The sequence below is a fragment of the Geotrypetes seraphini genome, chromosome 1 (genome assembly GCF_902459505.1).
Source record: "Geotrypetes seraphini chromosome 1, aGeoSer1.1, whole genome shotgun sequence".
Taxonomy (NCBI): domain Eukaryota; kingdom Metazoa; phylum Chordata; class Amphibia; order Gymnophiona; family Dermophiidae; genus Geotrypetes; species Geotrypetes seraphini.
The window spans coordinates 161,330,794-161,349,400 of NC_047084.1; the positions used below are offsets into that span (position 1 = coordinate 161,330,794).

The 18,607-nt window shown below is 44.2% G+C and overlaps 1 protein-coding gene across 1 annotated transcript in view; it reads right to left on the reverse strand.

Moving 5' to 3' along the window:
* The window catches only part of FBXW7 (F-box and WD repeat domain containing 7), a 160,041-nt gene that overhangs the window by 36,177 nt on the left and 105,257 nt on the right, over positions 1 to 18,607 (reverse strand). The window contains 2 exon segments of the mRNA XM_033940721.1: positions 8,652 to 8,765; positions 18,096 to 18,232. Coding sequence (XP_033796612.1) covers positions 8,652 to 8,765; positions 18,096 to 18,232 — 251 coding nt within the window.

An 18,607-nucleotide genomic window follows, 5' to 3' on the forward strand; every position in this document is an offset into this window, starting at 1 on the left:
GGTCTATTTGGGGGTAAAAATCCCACAGGACTTGAATGATCTGAATATAAGTATAAGTATAAGCTGAATATACTCCCATTCTTTGCCAGTACTGACCATAAGTTGCTGACATGGCAGTCTTATCCACTTTCATTGCTGGGAACATATAGCATTATATAATATGATGGTAGTGCCACAATGGCTAAATTTATTACAGATGCTCCCACTCACGTTGTCTCAACGACATGCTGTACAGCATGTAGCTTCCCTGTCTGCCTTTCTTTGGCAGGGAAAGCAAGCCCGGATACCGATGGCCATTTTGACGTTACCTAAGGTCCAGGGAGGTCTAGGTTTGCTGAGTATTTCAAGGTTTAATATAGGCTTGTCAAAAAAGACATACATTTGATTGGTTTTACAATACTGTATATTTCTCTGTGCCCGATGTAGAATGTGCTAACTAAAGCCCTTATCACTTGAAACTTTCACACTTCAGTTATTTGTTACATGCAAAAAAGACATTTTTCTACCTGCCAAGTGGCTGACTTGGAGAAGATTATGCAAGCTTTTGAAAATCTCATCGCACATTATACCTTGTTTGCCTCTAGTGGGGGTTTGGGTTAGATGGGTTGGCTGATGCTATCTCAGTTGGAGTTGGTTGCACTTGCGTTGTGATTGTACAATCCTATATTGTGTGTATTTTTTAGAAATATCAATAAAAACAATTTAAACATTTAAATAAATAATCATGTATAAATTCTAAATGAGTATTCTATTAGCAAGTATTGTGGCTTGGAATACACACCTGCCAAACTAGTCCAGGGTTCTCTCTTCTCTACTTGGTAACGTGCTGGCATATGTATGGGAGCTGTTAGCCTATTTTAGCACCAACTGAACCACTAAGGATCGGTGTTGCACCTGAAGTCTGTGAAATCTAGGGCAAGTTTATATTCTGTATATGGAGTCCAATTTACAAGGAGCTACTGGGACAGATAGAGGAGTGTTTAAACAGAGCTTCCTTCATGAACTTTTGAAGGTCTTAAACTTGAATGAGGGGGAACTTTGATGCAATTCTTAGGTCATTTCTCATAGCCAGACCTCCATGAGCTCAGCATAAGGATCCTGCTCAGACTCCAATCTAATAGGGATTGCTTGACCCAACTGTCTAATAAAGTTAATAAAGGACAGACTTTCAGGTGGGGATCTGTGTCACGTGAAGGATCTTACAGAAAACTCTGGGAGATCATCAGAAGAGTGCAGTGACAAATCAGAGTCCTCGATGTCAGCTCTTATGAAATTAGAGCAGGGGTCCCCAAAGTCCCTCCTTGAGGGCCGAATCCAGTCGGGTTTTCAGGATTTCCCCAATGAATATGCATTGAAAGCAGTGCATGCACATAGATCTCATGCATTTTCATTGGGGAAATCCTGAAAACCCGACTGGATTCAGCCCTCAAGGAGGGACTTTGGGGACCCCTGAATTAGAGTGTCGAGAGCAGCGTCAAGACGAATGCCGGGAATGTGATGAGGAACATCGAGGAGAGGTTGGAGTGTTTCGCTCCCTAAATGACACATGTGTCAAGCCATGCTTTAGGTGTGGAGGATCAACATCGAGGTGGCCGAAATCGATGCTTAGAATGACTCTGTGGCTGTTGCTCAGACTGGACCCAAACTAGGAATGAAGTTGCAGGTATTTGTACAGGGTGCAACTGCAGCAACCCCGCTAGTTTCTGCTGCTGCAGGGCTCACAGCTGATCTTGTGAAGCTGCTAGGTGCCTTGGATATCGATGGAGAAACCACTAACGTGATGTGTAAGGGCTCAATGGCCCAGGTAGGTTGAATAAAATTCAGGCAGAAAAAGAATCAACACTCCCAGATAGAAAACAGGCTCAAAAGAGCCAGAAGGTCTGAAAACCCGTAAATTAAGAAGACGAATGGTCAATCTAGCCCAGTATCCCGTCTTTAAGGTGGCCAATCCAGGTCACAAGTACCTGGCAAAAACCCAAATGGAAGCAACATTTCATGCTACCAATCCACGGCAAACAGTGGCTTCCCCCATGCCTGTCTCAATAGCAGACTATGAACTTTTCCTCCAGGAACTTGTCCAAACCTATTTTAAAGCCAGCTGTGTTAACTGCTCTTAACACATCTTCTGGCAATGCATTCCAGAGCTTAACTATTCTCCGAGTGAAAAATATTACCCCCTATTGGTTTTAAAAGTATTTCTCTGTAACTTCTATCGACTGCCCCCTAATCTTTGTAATTTTTGATAGAGCAAAAAAAAAAAAAATAGATCCACTTGTACCTGTTCTATACCACTTAGGATTTTGTAGACTTCAATCATATCTCGCCTTAGCCGTCTCTTTTCCAATCTGAAGAGCCCTAATTTCTTTAGTCTTTCCTCATATGAAAGGAGTTCCATCCCCTTTATCATCTTGATCACTCCTCTTTGAACCTTTTCTAGATCTGCTATATCTTTTTTGAGATAAGGTGGCTAGAACTGAGTGCAATATTCATGGTGAGGTCGCACCATGGAGTAATAAAGAGGCATTATAACATTCTTAGTCTCGTTAACCATCTCTTTTCTAATAATTCCTAGCATGTTGTCTGCTTTTTTGGCCGCCACCACATATTGGGCAGAAGGTTTCAGTGCATTGCCTACATTGACACCCAGATCTTTTTCTTCCGCGCTGACCCCCCAAGGTGGACCGTAGCATCTGGTAACAATGATTTGGGTTATTCTTTCCAATATGCATCACTTTGCATTTGTCTGCATTAAATTTCATCTGCCATTTGGACACCCAGTCTTCTAATTTCCTAAAGTCTGCCTCCAGTTTTTCACAGTCTTCATATATTTAACAACTTTTGAACAGTTTAGTGTCATCTGCAAATTTAGAGGTCGTTTTACTAAGGAGCGCTAACCGATTTAGCGTGCGCTACAGATTAGCATGTGCTAAATGCTAACGCACCCCTGCGGCACGCCACTATTTACCTTCCTCCATTGAGAAAAATGGCCATTTAACTCTACCCTCTGTTTTTCATCCGATAACCAATTCCTTTTTTTTAAATTCTTTATTGATTTTTAATCAAAAACAGTGTCATACAAATAAAAGAACAGTAGGTATTACATACATTACACTAATTCATGTTCAAGTAACATTAAATATCATTCATTAATTTCAGATTCTTGCATCTAATAATATCAGAATATTACCTAATATATAATACAAAAGAAGAATAAAGTTACCCAAATATCACTATCAATATTTACTCCCCTCCCTCCAACCCCCCACCCTCCCTGGATGTGTAAAGATAAATAAACCAAAAGAAAGATATGATGATGAAAATACATTATTGTTTTTACAAATTTAGTCAATGGGCTCCAAATTTTATTGAATACCTCACTAAATCCCCTACACTCTGTGTTAATTCGTTCATATCTATATGAAGTGCACACATTCACCCACCAAAAAGTATAATTTATTCTATCATGGTTCTAACCAATTCATAATCCACTACTGAACATTGACTATCCCATCCCATGACTCTCTAATTTTCTCAGGAGCCTCTCATGTGGAGCATTGTCAAAAGCTTGCTGAAAATCTAAATACACTGCCTCAACTGGCTCACCTTTATCCACCTGTTTATTCACATCTTCAAAGAAATCAAGCAAATCAGTGAGGCATGACCTCCCTTGCAAAAATTAAAATTTGATGAAAAATGAGGTGAATGTAAGAAAACTCAAATTATTATGACAACTGAAGAAAAAAAAAAACTGAAGGGAAGGCATAAAAAGATGAAAAGTTTGATGTGCTTTGAGAGAACTTGAAAACACAGCTTCTCAGCTCCGTGGAAAACTAAGAACTGCAGATTCTGTGAGCCGACATCAGGCGGGAAGGCACCAGCACGTGCGCAGTACAGGTGGTCCTGAAGATTTAAGTGACAGTACACTTTTGATTGTCCATACCGGGTTCCGTAGATGCCGTCTCCCACATGTGAGAATAAAATGCCAACCACTAATATTACTTTACATAAGAGCTTGCACGGGCAGCAGGGATTAACACTGGCAATTCTTCTGTTTTGTATTTTACACAGTACTCTTTTTTGTTAAGTTAAACAATCCCTAAAGACATAGATATTTATGGATAGTTTTTGCCTCCAACTTTTAACCATATACCGTATTTTCACTCATATACCGCGCACACGGTTATAGCGCGCGGGAAACTGTAATTTATGTAAATAAATTTTTATATACCGTGCACACCCGTATACCGCACATGCCGCCCCGACTCTCCTCTGGCCGCCCCGACTCTCCTCTGGCCACCCCGACTCTCCTCTCCCCTTTGAAGTCCTGTCCCCACCCTGAAAGCCTGATGCCCCCCCGACGTCCGATTCACCCCCCCCCCCCCCGCAGGACTGCTCGCACCCCCACCCCGAAGGACCGCTCGCACGCACTCCCACCCCGAAGGACCGCTCGCACCCCCACAGCCTCCCGACTCCCCCCCCATCATGTAGAAGCTCCTACCGCTGTCCTGCTGCTTCCGCTGTCCTGCTCCTACCGCTGTCCCGGCCCTTCTGTGAGCCCTGCGTCTGCGCTGCTTCCTCTTCCGGCGATCCCGCCCTTTCTCTGACATCAGAGAAAGGGCGGGACTGCCGGAAGAGGACGTCGGGGGGGGGGGGGGAACTATGTAAAAAAAAAGTTGTAAAACGCACTCACGCGTATAACGCGCATGGTTATGCACGGTTTGTAAAATCGTGTATAACGTGCGCGTTATATGCGTGAAAATACAGTAAATGCTTTGCCAAGAAGATATTATTGCTTTAGTAGACTGAATGTTTTAAAGTGGTCTGCTACTTTAATGACACAGTGAAGCTGAACATTCCAAACACGCAAGTCAATAAAAACAAATCATTACTGGGGGAGCAATATTCTAAATTTTAGTAAATTAGATGCTCAGAATCTAATTAAGTATTCCACTGGACTTGCAATCCCTAATATTTTGAACATCTGAACTCAGGTTTATTTTGAACATTAAATACTCTATCTGGAAAGTTAAGTAGCAGCTGCTGCTGTAGAAGAAATGAGCTTTAGCCTCGCATGAAAAGTAACTGCCAGACGTTTTGATTGTGTTTCTTCCTTCTTAGCAAACTTTCATTGGCTTCCAGTAGCTTTGTAGAATTAACTTTAAATGCCCTTTTGCTTAATCATAAGGCATATATTCTAATATCTGCTTACTTTTGCAAATTTCTGGTACCCTATAGCAGGGGTAGGGAACTCCGGTCCTCGAGAGCCGTATTCCAGTCGGGTTTTCAGGATTTCCCCAATGAATATGCATTGAAAGCAGTGCATGCAAATAGATCTCATGCATATTCATTGGGGGAAATCCTGAAAACCCGACTGGAATATGGCTCTCGAGGACCGGAGTTCCCTACCCCTGCCCTATAGGCTCAAGTTGACCACACTGTTCTTAGGGTTCCTTTTACTAAGCTGCGATAGCGGTTTTAGCGCGCGCTTAGCATTGAGCTGGCGTTAGTTCTAGCCGCATAGCGCGGGTTTAGCGGGTCAGATTTTTCCCCGTCCCCTTGGGAACTCATTTTCCCGTCCCATCCCGATGAGTTCTTTTCCTTACCCCGCCCCATTCCTGCAAGCTCTGTCCTCATTTGCACAAGCTTCAATTACTTTAAAATCATAAGTGTTTGAGGCTTGTGCGGTTAAGGCAGAGCTTATAGGAATGGGGCAGGGACAGGGACAAAAGCTTGCAGGGACAGGACGGGGAAATTGCGTTCCTGTGAGACCGGGGACAAATTTGCCCCCGTGTCGTTCTCTATTATTTTGTTCCTATATCATGGTATTCATTACCCCCTCCCCTCTGTAAGGTCTGAGGCCAACTATTCCTGTTTTAAAGTTGTCCTCAAGGCATCCATTTTGCCAGGCCTTCGGTACCTAGTGGTGCTCCCGCCAGGACTGGCGCAGTGGCACGTGCCCTCTGGCTGATGACTGGGCTGAATTGAGTCGGGAAAGTATACAAATAAGACAGAATCACTGAGCAGTTGTGAATGAAACTTCATATCCAAACATGGACTGATTCTAACCTAGCTAAAAACCCAAAGGAGTAAACAGACCCTGCCATGCCAATAAAACAGAAATTATGATCCATAGCATTATGGGAAAAAAGCTTCCTATAAGGTAAAACATAAATGTTTTTCTCTAAATGATTCTTATTTGGCTTCCCTAGATGCCCATCTATGACAACTTAGACAAAATGCACCTAGAGGTACAGCATGTGCATAACAGCTAGATTAGTTTCAGGCTTTTGTAGGACTTTACGCCTTGTTCAAAACAAGGCAGTAAGAGTATGCTACTGTCTTATACTAATTATGACAAATAATGTATATCATGCAAGGCATGAAAATAGTTTTTTGCATAGAAACTCATGCCATGAGTGTGAATGATGTTTTATTTGTACACACAAGGGTGATGGCAATGTACTTAGCTCTACTCCCCTCACACTAGTACAGGTTCACGCTTGTAAAATAGACTCGTCAACAGGCTTAGAGACAGTTGAGCAAAGGTGGGAAATTGATCAGGAATAACAATACAGACTGCTTTTATCTTTGCCTACAGCCTCATCCATTGATCTAACTATGCCAGTGGTTCTCAACCCTGTCCTGGAGGACCACCAGGCCAATCGGGTTTTCAAGCTAACTCTAATGAATATGCATGAGAGAGATTTGCATATGATGTATATGACAGGCATGCAAATCTGCTCCATGCATATTCATTATGGCTAGCCTGAAAACCCGATTGGCGTGGTGGTCCTCCAGGACAGGGTTGGGATCCACTGATCTAGGCTATGCCTCCACTCAGCTTTTACCATCCATTGTGGTTTGTCTCTGCCCCTTGCTAACAGTGCAGGCTCAGAGCTTGAAAAAGTACCTTGCTGAAGGAGAGCAGGTCATCACTGGAATGGTAAGACAAAGGGATTCACTTCTAAGAACATAAGAATAGCCTTACCGGGTCAGACCAATGGTTCATCAACCCAGTAGCCTGTTCTCACAGTGGCCAATCCAGGTCACTAGTACCTGGCCAAAATCCCAAGAGTAGCAACATCCCATTCAGAATCCTAAAGATGCCTGACAATGATGTGAAACTGGTGGTATAAGTCAATGCCCTTGTCTATTATATCACATCTTAAGATGAACTTGAGCCCGCATCACCTTCTATATTCACGCCACGCAAGGTCAGAAGTGGGCGGAAGTGAAGTTTGCATGGTGGGACTTTGGAAGGTGATGCAGCCTCAAGTTCATTGTAAGATATGTTAATACCCATTCATGACTCTATGGTTTCATTTTCTTAGATTTTGCAAAGCATGTGTTCTTAGTCACATTCTCTATAAGTTGGACGTTATTGATTCTATAGCTTTGTGTCTTGATCCTGTAGCATGTTATTGACTCTATAGCGTACGTATCTCTGTTCCTGAAAACTTTTGTCTATGCATCTTTGTAACCCGTTCTGGACTATAAAAATGAATGAATAAAAAAAGAAATAAAGCCGCTTTCAGTGTGGTTGTACAACTACAAAAAGGCAGTACAGTGGAACCTTGGTTCACGAACATAATTTGTTCCAGAAGCATGATCGTAAACCAAAGTGCTTGTATATCAAAGCGAGTTTCCCCATAGGAAGTAAGGGAAACTCGCTTGATTTGTTCCCCCCCTCCGAGCTACCAGTGCTGCTCCACCTCACCCCCCACCCCCGAGGCCATTGGCACACTTCCACCCCCCTGAGAACCGGCATCGCCCTCCCTGCCTGCGAACTGGCATGCCCCCCCTCCCTCCGAACCGGCATTGCCCGCCAGCCCAAACACAAGCCCTTACCCCGATCTGGCACCGGCACACAGCACCAACCACAGGCACGTCCTGTGGGTTGGTGCTGCATACCGGTGCCAGATCAGGGTAAGGGCTTATGTTTTGGTGGGCGGGGGGGGGGGGGAGAGGGAAGCATTAGCAAGTGCGGGGAGACGATGCCGGTTCTCGGGGGAGGGGGGAGTTCGTGAGTGGGGGGGCAATGCCGGTTCTCGGGAGGAGGGGGGGAGTTCGCAAATCGAGTCAATGCTCGGATTGCTTTTCCCTTATCTGCCATCACGTTTCTCTGTTTCCTTTTACACCTGTGCTATTTCCCTCTTTTGATGGCTTATGGCGGGGGGACGGCACTCAGGGTAAGGCCAATGTCGGTACTGACTTCACAAGAGTACTACTGTCTACTCTTCCTATCCTTTTCACAACTGTAATTTCCCTTTCCTCTTCTAATATATGATTTTGAGTTGTCTTCTATTAAACTCGAAATCCACTCTAAGATTTTCAGAAGAGCAGGGGAGAATTTTAAAACAGAATATAAAACAGGAAAAAAAAAAACAATTTACTTTGTCATGAATGCTATTGTATCTGCTGCTCCATTTCACACAGTTTAGTGAAACTGCATTACCATGGCTGCTAACACAGAGGTCCTTTTATGAACGCACGCAAACCGATTAAGCGCATGCTGGATGCTACGGCGCCCATGGAATATAACGGATGCCTTAGCATTTAGTGTGCCTTAATAAAAGGACCCCATGGTTTGTTAAGCTATATAAAATATGCACTCATTTAATACTATCTCAGTAGGAAATCACAGAACATACCTTGCCAGTAACCGCTGACCAAACTTTTAATGTGTTGTCATCAGAACCACTAACTATTCTGTTGCCACAGAATTGTAGACATGTGATCACATGATCATCATGACCCTTAAGCACCTGAGGAGATAAAATAAATCATCACAGATGATCCCCGTCAAGCATTCATAAATATTACTAGGAAAAAAATTAGAGGAAAACAGGACTTTTCCCGTCTTTAGCTACAGAAAAAAAAATAAGGAAAAGGAATAAAGATTTTTTTTTTTTCAATATAATTATTTTTCCATATTGAAACCCAGGCATTAGAATTATATTTGCTGCATTATTAAACCATAATAACAAATCTATAATAGTAAGCATTATCATGCAGATTCATTTCTCTCTCTCTCCCCCAACTTCCCCTTTCCAATCTGTACTTGGCTAGAAAAGTGAAAAGCCGAAAAAAGAAATTGCAGCTAGATCTGATTATTTTCCTGCTCTGTACACGTAGGGCCTGATTTTATAAACAGGGCACTTATGTGAGGAACCCAAAAACTTCCCTATTTTATAAAGGCAATAGAGGAAGTCTCTGCTTACTGGGAACGCAATAGATATGTCTTGCCATTGATTAAATTTCTTACTTAATAGGGAGATAAAACTTAGTATTCTGTGACAGAAATTACTATATAATGTTGTAATCACAGCTATAATCTCTTGTTAATAATGTTACTTTCTTTAATTTGTTTTAAATATTATTGTGAAGTGCTCAGACCAAGTAACCCAAAATATAGTGAAGTCACTACAATGAGGTTAACAAGGGGACCATCATCGCCTTCACTTGTCCCCTGCCCTCCCTAGATGCCCAATAACTTTATCAGATCAACTTGATGTACTTATCTGAATAGGGGGGTAGTTGGTTTCGTTAATTCTCATTGATGACTGTTTACTAATAAAATTTATGTGCTCCATTAAAATCCTAGAAGTGTTCATTCATTGTTCCAATCCCGTCCCCCCGACTCGAGCTTCACCTCTTCATCAGGGAGGGACACTGGTGAAGGCTCACTGAGATCAGACTCACTCAAAGCCCGTTTGCTTTGAGTGAGTCTGATCTCAGTGAGCCTTCACCAGTGTCCCTCCCTGATGAAGAGGTGAAACTCGAGTCGGGGGGACGGGATTGGAACAATGAATGAACACTTCTAGGATTTTAATGGAGCACATAAATTTTATTAGTAAACAGTCATCAATGAGAATTAACGAAACCAACTACCCCCCTATTCAGATAAGTACATCAAGTTGATCTGATAAAGTTATTGGGCATCTAGGGAGGGCAGGGGACAAGTGAAGGCGATGATGGTCCCCTTGTTAACCTCATTGTAGTGACTTCACTATATTTTGGGTTACTTGGTCTGAGCACTTCACAATAATATTTAAAACAAATTAAAGAAAGTAACATTATTAACAAGAGATTATAGCTGTGATTACAATATTATATATTGCCATTGATTAAACAAATATTTTTTAAATGGTATGTAAATATTTGTGATATTTACTGGAAGTGGTTTTTGAAGAATATTGTTTTCAGTATCACTTTCTTTTGGACTTTTGGTGTGTATTCTATAAAGGCAACGTAGACAGCTATGGGCCTTTATAATATAGGCTCCCAGAACCAGCTCCATAAGTAAGGGCCCATTCACAACTTCTCCAAAGTTGGTATAAATGTGTGTGTACGTAGGACTAGATTCAGTAAATGGTGCCAAAATTTGGATGCCAAAAAATGGGCACCAAGGGGGAAATTCTATAAATGGTGCTCTAATTGAGGACACCTAGCAATGTCTAACTGAATTTTGCATGCAACTTAATTGGTTTTAACTGGTTTAATTGGCACGATAATTGACCATGCCATTAAAAATATATAAAAACAATTAATTTCTGCGTAGAATGCTGCGTAGTACCTGGTGACACTTAGGCCAATGTGCCTAGTGACACCTAACAACACCTATCTGAAAAGCACAGTTACTTACCGTAACAGGTGTTATCCAGGGACAGCAGGCAGATATTCTTGACTGATGGGTGACGGCACCGACGGAGCCCCGGTACGGACAATTTTAGAGTGATTGCACTCTAAGAACTTTAGAAAGTTCTAGCTAGGCCGCACCGCGCGTGCGCGAGTGCCTTCCCGCCCGACAGAGGCGCGCGGTCCCCAGTTAGGATAAGCCAGCTAAGAAGCCAACCCGGGGAGGTGGGAGGGACGCAAGAATATCTGCCTGCTGTCCCTGGATAACACCTGTTACGGTAAGTAACTGTGCTTTATCCCAGGACAAGCAGGCAGCATATTCTTGACTGATGGGTGACCTCCAAGCTAACAAAAAGAGGGATGGAGGGAAGGTTGGCCATTATGAAAATAAATTTTGCAAAACAGATTGGCCGAAGTGTCCATCCCGTCTGGAGAATGAATCCAGACAATAATGAGATGTAAAAGTATGAACTGAGGACCAAGTAGCAGCCTTGCAGATTTCCTCAATAGGAGTGGAACGGAGGAAAGCTACAGATGCTGCCATAGCTCTAATTTTGTGGCCCGTGACAGAACCCTCCAGTGTCAGGCCCGACTGAGCATAACAAAAAGAAACGCAAGCAGCAAGCCAATTGGACAGAGTGCGTTTAGATACAGGATGACCCAGCTTGTTAGGATCAAAGGACAAAAACAGTTGAGGAGATGATCTGTGAGGTTTGGTGCGATCAAGATAGTAAGCCAGAGCACGTTTACAATCCAAGGAATGCAAAGCCTGTTCACCTGGATTAGAATGAGGCTTTGGGAAAAAAACAGGTAGAACGATGGATTGATTAAGGTGAAAGTCAGACACAACCTTAGGAAGGAATTTTGGATGTGTACGAAGGACAACCTTATCATGGTGAAAAACAGTGAAAGGTGGATCAGCCACCAGTGCATGGAGCTCACTGATCCTCCTGGCAGAAGTGAGAGCTATCAGAAAGACCACTTTCCAAGTTAGAAATTTAAAATGCGTTGTGGCCAAAGGCTCGAAAGGAGGCTTCATTAACGCAGAAAGAACCACATTAAGATCCCATACAACAGGAGGGGCCTTAAGAGGTGGTTTTACATTGAAAAGGCCTTTCATGAACCTTGAAACTAAGGGATGAGCTGAGAGGGGTTTTCCATGGATCGGCTCATGAAAAGCTGCAATGGCACTAAGGTGGACCCTTATCGAAGAGGATTTAAGACCAGAGTCAGATAAGGACAAAAGATAGTCCAATACCAATCCCACTGCTGTAGATATGGGATTATGGTGATGTAACAGGCACCAGGAAGAAAACCGAGACCACTTCTGCTGGTAACACTGAAGAGTGGACGGTTTCCTGGAAGCATCAATAATAGAACGGACAGGCTGAGAAAGGAGAGCATGAGGTGCAGTCAGCCCGAGAGATACCAAGCTGTCAGGTGCAGAGACTGTAAGTTGGGATGAAGAAGCGTTTGCTGATTCTGTGTAAGTAGTGAAGGAAACAGAGGAAGAGGTATGGGTTCCCTGGAACTGAGTTGAAGTAGAAGGGAAAACCAATGTTGTCTGGGCCACCGTGGAGCGATGAGGATCATGGTGGCTTGTTCCCTCTTGAGTTTGAATAAGGTGCGCAGCATGAGCGGAAGAGGAGGGAATGCATAAAGGAAGAGATTGGTCCAATCCAGAAGAAATGCATCGGGTTCCAGACGGTGAGGAGAGTAAAGTCTGGAGCAAAACCTGGGCAGCTGATGGTTGTGGGGAGCTGCAAAGAGATCCACCTGAGGAGTGCCCCATTGGGAGAAAATGGACTGTAGAGTCGAGGGGTTGAGAGTCCATTCGTGAGGTTGAAGAATTCTGCTGAGATTGTCTGCTAAGCAATTCTGTTCCCCTTGTATGTAGACTGCTTTCAGGAATAGGTGACGAGCAGTCGCCCATGTCCAAATCCTTTGAGCTTCCTGACATAAAGGACGGGATCCCGTCCCTCCTTGTTTGTTGAGGTAATACATTGCAACCTGGTTGTCTGTGCAAATGAGAAGAACCTGAGGAAAGAGGAGATGTTGAAAAGCTTTGAGGGCGTAAAATATCGCTCTGAGTTCCAGGAAATTGATGTGGTGCTTCTTTTCCTGGGTGGTCCAAAACCCCTGAGTTTGGAACTCGTTCAAGTGAGCTCCCCATGCATAGGGGGAGGAATCTGTGGTGATGACTAGTTGATGAGGAGGTAGATGGAACAGTAGACCTCTGGATAGATTTGATGAGTTCAACCACCAAAGAAGCGACTGTCGAAGAGACGAGGTCACAGATATGTGTTGTGAACAAGGATCCGTCGCTTGTGACCACTGAGTCGCTAGGGTCCATTGAGGAGTGCGCAGGTGGAGACGTGCAAAGGGGGTGACATGCACTGTGGATGCCATGTGCCCCAAAAGTACCATCATTTGATTTGCTGAGATGGAAGTTCTCTGGAAAACCTGCTGACAGAGATGAAGGATGGTGTGAAGGCGGTTTGGAGGAAGAAACGCCCTCATTTGAACAGTATCCAGAATGGCTCCGATGAATTGAAGTCGCTGAGTTGGAATGAGGTGTGACTTGGGTAGATTGATCTCGAACCCCAACAGTCGAAGGAAGGAAATGGTCTGATTGGTGGCTATGTGAACGGACTGAGGAGAAGGAGCCTTGATGAGCCAGTCGTCCAGATAAGGGAAGACTTGAAAATTGTGGGAGCGGAGATAAGCTGCGACCACAATCAGACATTTGGTGAATACCCTGGGAGAGGAGGCTAAGCCGAAGGGTAGAACCTTGTATTGGTAATGATGTTGGTTGACAAGAAAGCGAAGGTATTGTCTGGACATCAGATGAATTGGAATGTGAGTATACGCCTCCTTGAGATCGAGGGAACATAGCCAGTCTTCCTGAGAGAGAAGAGGGTATAGGGTGGCAAGAGATAACATCTTGAACTTCTCCTTGACCAGACATTTGTTGAGGTCTCTGAGATCTAATATTGGTCTGAGATCTCCGGTTTTTTTGGGGACAAGAAAGTACCGGGAATAAAATCCCAGGCCTTGCTGGTCTAGAGGAACTGGTTCGATGGCATTGAGAAGGAGGAGGGATTGAACCTCCTGACCGAGAAGGAGGGACTGAGCCTTGTTGGAAGCAGACTCTTTTGGTAGACTTAACGGTGGAGGAGTCTGAAAGTTCAGGGCATATCCGTGAGCGATGATAGCAAGTACCCACTGGTCGGAGGTAATTGCTTCCCATCGAGACAGAAAAACCTGGAGTCGACCTCCTATGGGCTGAGATTGAAGGCATGAGGGAGGAAGACTGGCAATGTTCTCGAGAAGAGAGTCAAAAGGGCTGTGTAGACTTAGGTTGAACAGCCGGTTTTACAGCAGGCTGTTGTTGTTGACGAGCCTGTTGCTGCTGTTGACGCTGCCTGCGAGGTTGAGGAGGATGAGTCTGAGCTGGGCGAGCAGAAAACCTTCTTTGATAAGAAGGTTGTTGCCTGAATGGACGAGGAGGAGGAGGCTTCTTCTTGTTTTTCAACAAGGAGTCCCACCTAGTCTCATGCGCGGAGAGCTTTTGTGTGGCGGTATCCATGGACTCCCCAAACAGCTCATCCCCAAGACAAGGCGCATTGGCTAGTCGGTCTTGATGGTTAACATCCAGTTCCGAGACCCGTAGCCATGCCAACCTTCTCATTGCTACAGAAATAGCAGTGGCCCGTGACGTCAGTTCAAAAGTATCATAAATGGAACGGACCATAAACTTCCTTAGTTGCAAAAGACTAGAAGTACATTGCTGGAAAGCAGGAAGTTTACGGTCCGGAATGTACTTTTGAAAAGAGGTCACCTGCTGAATGAGATGCTTCAGGTAAAACGAGAAGTGGAATGCGTAATTACCTGAACGGTTGGCCAGCATGGCGTTTTGGTAAAGGCGCTTTCCAAATTTATCCATGGCCTTTCCTTCTCTGCCAGGAGGAACAGAGGCGTAAACACTGGCACCTACAGACTTCTTCAGGGTTGATTCCACCAACAAGGATTCATGGGGAAGTTGTTGCTTATCGAACCCTGGAATTGGAATGACTTTATAAAGAGATTCCAATTTTCTTGGGGCTCCCGGGATGGTTAAGGGAGTTTCCAAGTTCTTATAGAAAGTTTCCCTCAAGATATCATGGAGGGGCAACTTTAAGAACTCCTTAGGAGGATGATCAAAGTCCAAGGCATCTAAGAATGCCTTGGACTTTTTAGAATCAGACTCCAAAGGAATTGAAAGGGTGTCTGACATTTCCCTTAAAAATTTGGTAAATGAGGAGTGCTCTGGCTTAGAAGCAGGGTCTTGCACCGATACATCCTCCTCTTCAGATGAATAATCTTCCTCGGTACCGAGGTGATCATCCGAGTCATCCCACAAGTCAGGGTCCCGTACCGATTGGAGACGGCCCTGAGAAAGTGGAGTCGAGGTGCCAACATGTTTAGTCTTGCGTACCGATTTCCCCGAACGGTTGGAGACGGTACCAGGAGAGTGTAGAACGGTACGGGGCTCAGAGAACGGTACCGGTTCAGAAGTGTCCGGAGCAGAACGTCGTTTCGGCTCCGCTGAAAGAATAGGCATGGACATGGATTTGTGCGGTGCCGACAAAGTCGATGTCAATAAAAGTGGTTGATCGACGGTCGGCACCGAAGGCTCACTGGGTACCGACACTGGAGGATTCGGTGTCAACAGAGCCGGGAGCAAATGTTGAAGTTGCTGTTTAAGCTGGACCTGGAGGATAGAGGCAATGCGCTCATCCAACGTAGGTCCCGATTGCACCGGTACCGGTCTTTTCTTGCTCGGTACCTTCGGTGCCGCTCGACGCTCGGGTGAAGTCGATGCCGATGACGAGGCAGTGACTTCAATGGGAGCGGAGCGTTTACGGGGCCGGCGCTCAGTCTGCAGGACTTGGCTCACTGCATGCTCGACTGGTGGCCCTAGGACAGTAGGGGAAGGCTTCTTAGCCGGCTTACCTACAGGGACCGACGTCGGCGATGTATCTGTCGGTGCCGAGACAGTCGGTGTCGATTTGGAGGAAGTTGCCGATGTCGATACTGGTGCAACTTCCATGTCGGTGCCGAACAAAATTCGTTGTTGAATTTGTCGGTTTTTTAAAGTTCTTTTTTGTAAAGAACTACAGCGGGTGCAGGTGTCAGCCCTATGGTCCGGACCCAGACACTGAAGGCACCACTTGTGCGGGTCGGAGAGAGATATAGGGCGCGCACACCGCTGACACTTTTTGAAACCCGGTGACGGGGGCATGAAGGGAAAAACCGCTGTAGCAAAATCGAAGCCGGAGGCTTCGATGGTGCCAACAGGCCCCGCCGGGGTAGTCAATAAAAAGTGAAAAAAATAAAACAATTTTTTTTTTTTTTTTTTACAAACGGTAAAAAAAACAAGAAAGAAATAAAATGAAGAGAAAAATACGCGCGAGCGGGAAGGCAAGTGAACTTAAGGAAAAAACTTCCAACAGCCGTTGGAAACACGCGTCTTCTTAGCTCCGCGGAATTAAGAAAACTGGGGACCGCGCGCCTCTGTCGGGCGGGAAGGCACTCGCGCACGCGCGGTGCGGCCTAGCTAGAACTTTCTAAAGTTCTTAGAGTGCAATCACTCTAAAATTGTCCGTACCGGGGCTCCGTCGGTGCCGTCACCCATCAGTCAAGAATATGCTGCCTGCTTGTCCTGGGATAAAGTAATAATAATAACTTTATTTTTGTATACCGCAATACCACAAACAGTTCAGAGCGGTTTACAATGCAAGAGACTGTACATGTACAACGAAGATACAATGCAAGAAAAAGTACAGCGAAGATACAATGCAAGACAATGTACAATGCAGTTGTGGGCAGTTTACAGTGTAAGAGACTGCACATATACAGTGAGGATACAATGTCAGAGAATATACAATGCAGTTGAGAGCAGGCACTAAAGAAATTTATCAAAGAGGTAAGATTTGAGAGATTTTGTTAGGGGCAGAGACTAGGCGTGGTTGACGTAGGCGTTGCAAGGCGTCTGTTAAGCACTGGTACATTAGGCCAGGAAATCCCTGGCCTAATATACTGGCGCCTACCACAAGGACGCCTAGTGACGCCTGAGCACGCCTAGATGCTGCTAAGTGTGATTCTAAGAGCGGCACCTAACATTTGATTGACAACCACATGGACTGGTGCCTACAAATTAGGAGTGGTTAAGCACCATTTATAGAATCAGGCCCTTAGTGCTATTCTATAAACAGCACTCTGAGTTCACCACTGTTTATAGAACTACGCTTAGTGCTGGGATGCGCACCCAATTTTGGGCATTAGAATTTCAACCAACTTTGAATCCTAGTATAAATCCCTACACCTAAACGCGGATTTGTCGGTGCACCTTAGGGGTGAGATGTCAAATGCGCGCAGGACAAATGCGTGCCGACATTTGCGCGCACGACAAATGCGCGCACTGAATGGGAGGTCCGCCCCGACAGGACACTTAAAATATTCATTTCCTATCAAGTGTTAAGGTTAGGTTTACAGCATGATTATGGGAACCCTTTTAGTGGATATCTGGAAGGCCCTGATTTGCCGAGACTCCTCCCAAGGGATGGGGCCTGAGGAGTCTCAGCAAATCAGGGCCTTCCAGCTATCCTTCACGGGCCACAATTGTCCTGCACGCACTTATCCGTGTGCGCAATTGTCAGCATGCGTTTGTCGGAGCGGAATTGTCCTGTGCAAATTTGTCAGTGTACCAAATTAGGGATGGATCCCCCCCCCCCGGATTCTACAACAGTGTGTTCATCTTCAGTGAAAGCCCCAGACCTGTCCATGCCCTTCCCATGGCTATGTCCCATTTCCAGTTGCACGCTAAAAAATGTACTCGTGCTTCTTGACAGAAGAGCAACCTAGCAAGATGCATGCATAAATTCAAATTGGCGCCAATTATTGCTTATTAGCATCCAATTATCGGCACTGGCTCATTATTCATGTAAATTGTGTTCACACATTGTGCATGTGTTCAAATTTGTGCTCGTAATTTTGAGCACCATTTATCGAGTTTGGGGGATAATGCATCCAATTCAAGTCTGCCTCCATTCCACTCAAACAACCTCCTTGGGAATGCTTAAATGCAGATTGTGTACAAGTAAGTACACACTTTTGGTGCATGGACTTTTAACTTAAAAGTCCATGCACAAAGTCAGTCAATTCTCACAATTTTATGAAAGCAATTTTTTGCATGTAAAATAGGCCATACAGTGTAAAACACTATATAAAATTACCCCCAATATACATTAACGAGTCACCACTACCCTCCTGAGAGACAATTATTCTTTCTATAGAATTAATCTGTAAATTTCCCCGATAAACAACAAATTTTCCTCATTTATATAGGCCAAAAGAAAGCTCAACTACTAATCTTAATTAGTAAAGCTGGATGTGCATATTGTAAAAATGGCTACCTTGGGAGATTTAAGTTCTCCTCGTCGCCAGTTTGTATCAATTCTGTGTTGCCTGATATATGCACTTTTCCATGGACTGTGTGTGAAACCTGGTTTTATTACTTTCCTTCTCTTGATATGCAATGGTTCATCAATACCTAAATATAACAAAAATAATTAATAAATAAAACAATTGTGTAAGGATGGGAACCTCACTCACTACTCCAAACAAAACTATGAAGGAAATACTACTGTATAAAGTTAAGCAAAGGACTATAAACACTTCATTCAAAGGACAATAGTTGTATTTAATGTATTTGCTTATTCACTTCTACAATCAAGTGCTTAAAATACAGTGGTACCTCAGAATCCAAAAGCCCCAGAACTCGAATAACTTGGAATCCAAACTTTTTTTAAAGTTAAATTTTGCCCTGGAATCCGAATGCTGCTTTGGAATCCGAACGTACAGGAAATGCAAGCGTTGCTCGGCCTACAGCTTCCCCTCTGACACAGCTTCCTGTTTCCGCCTGGGA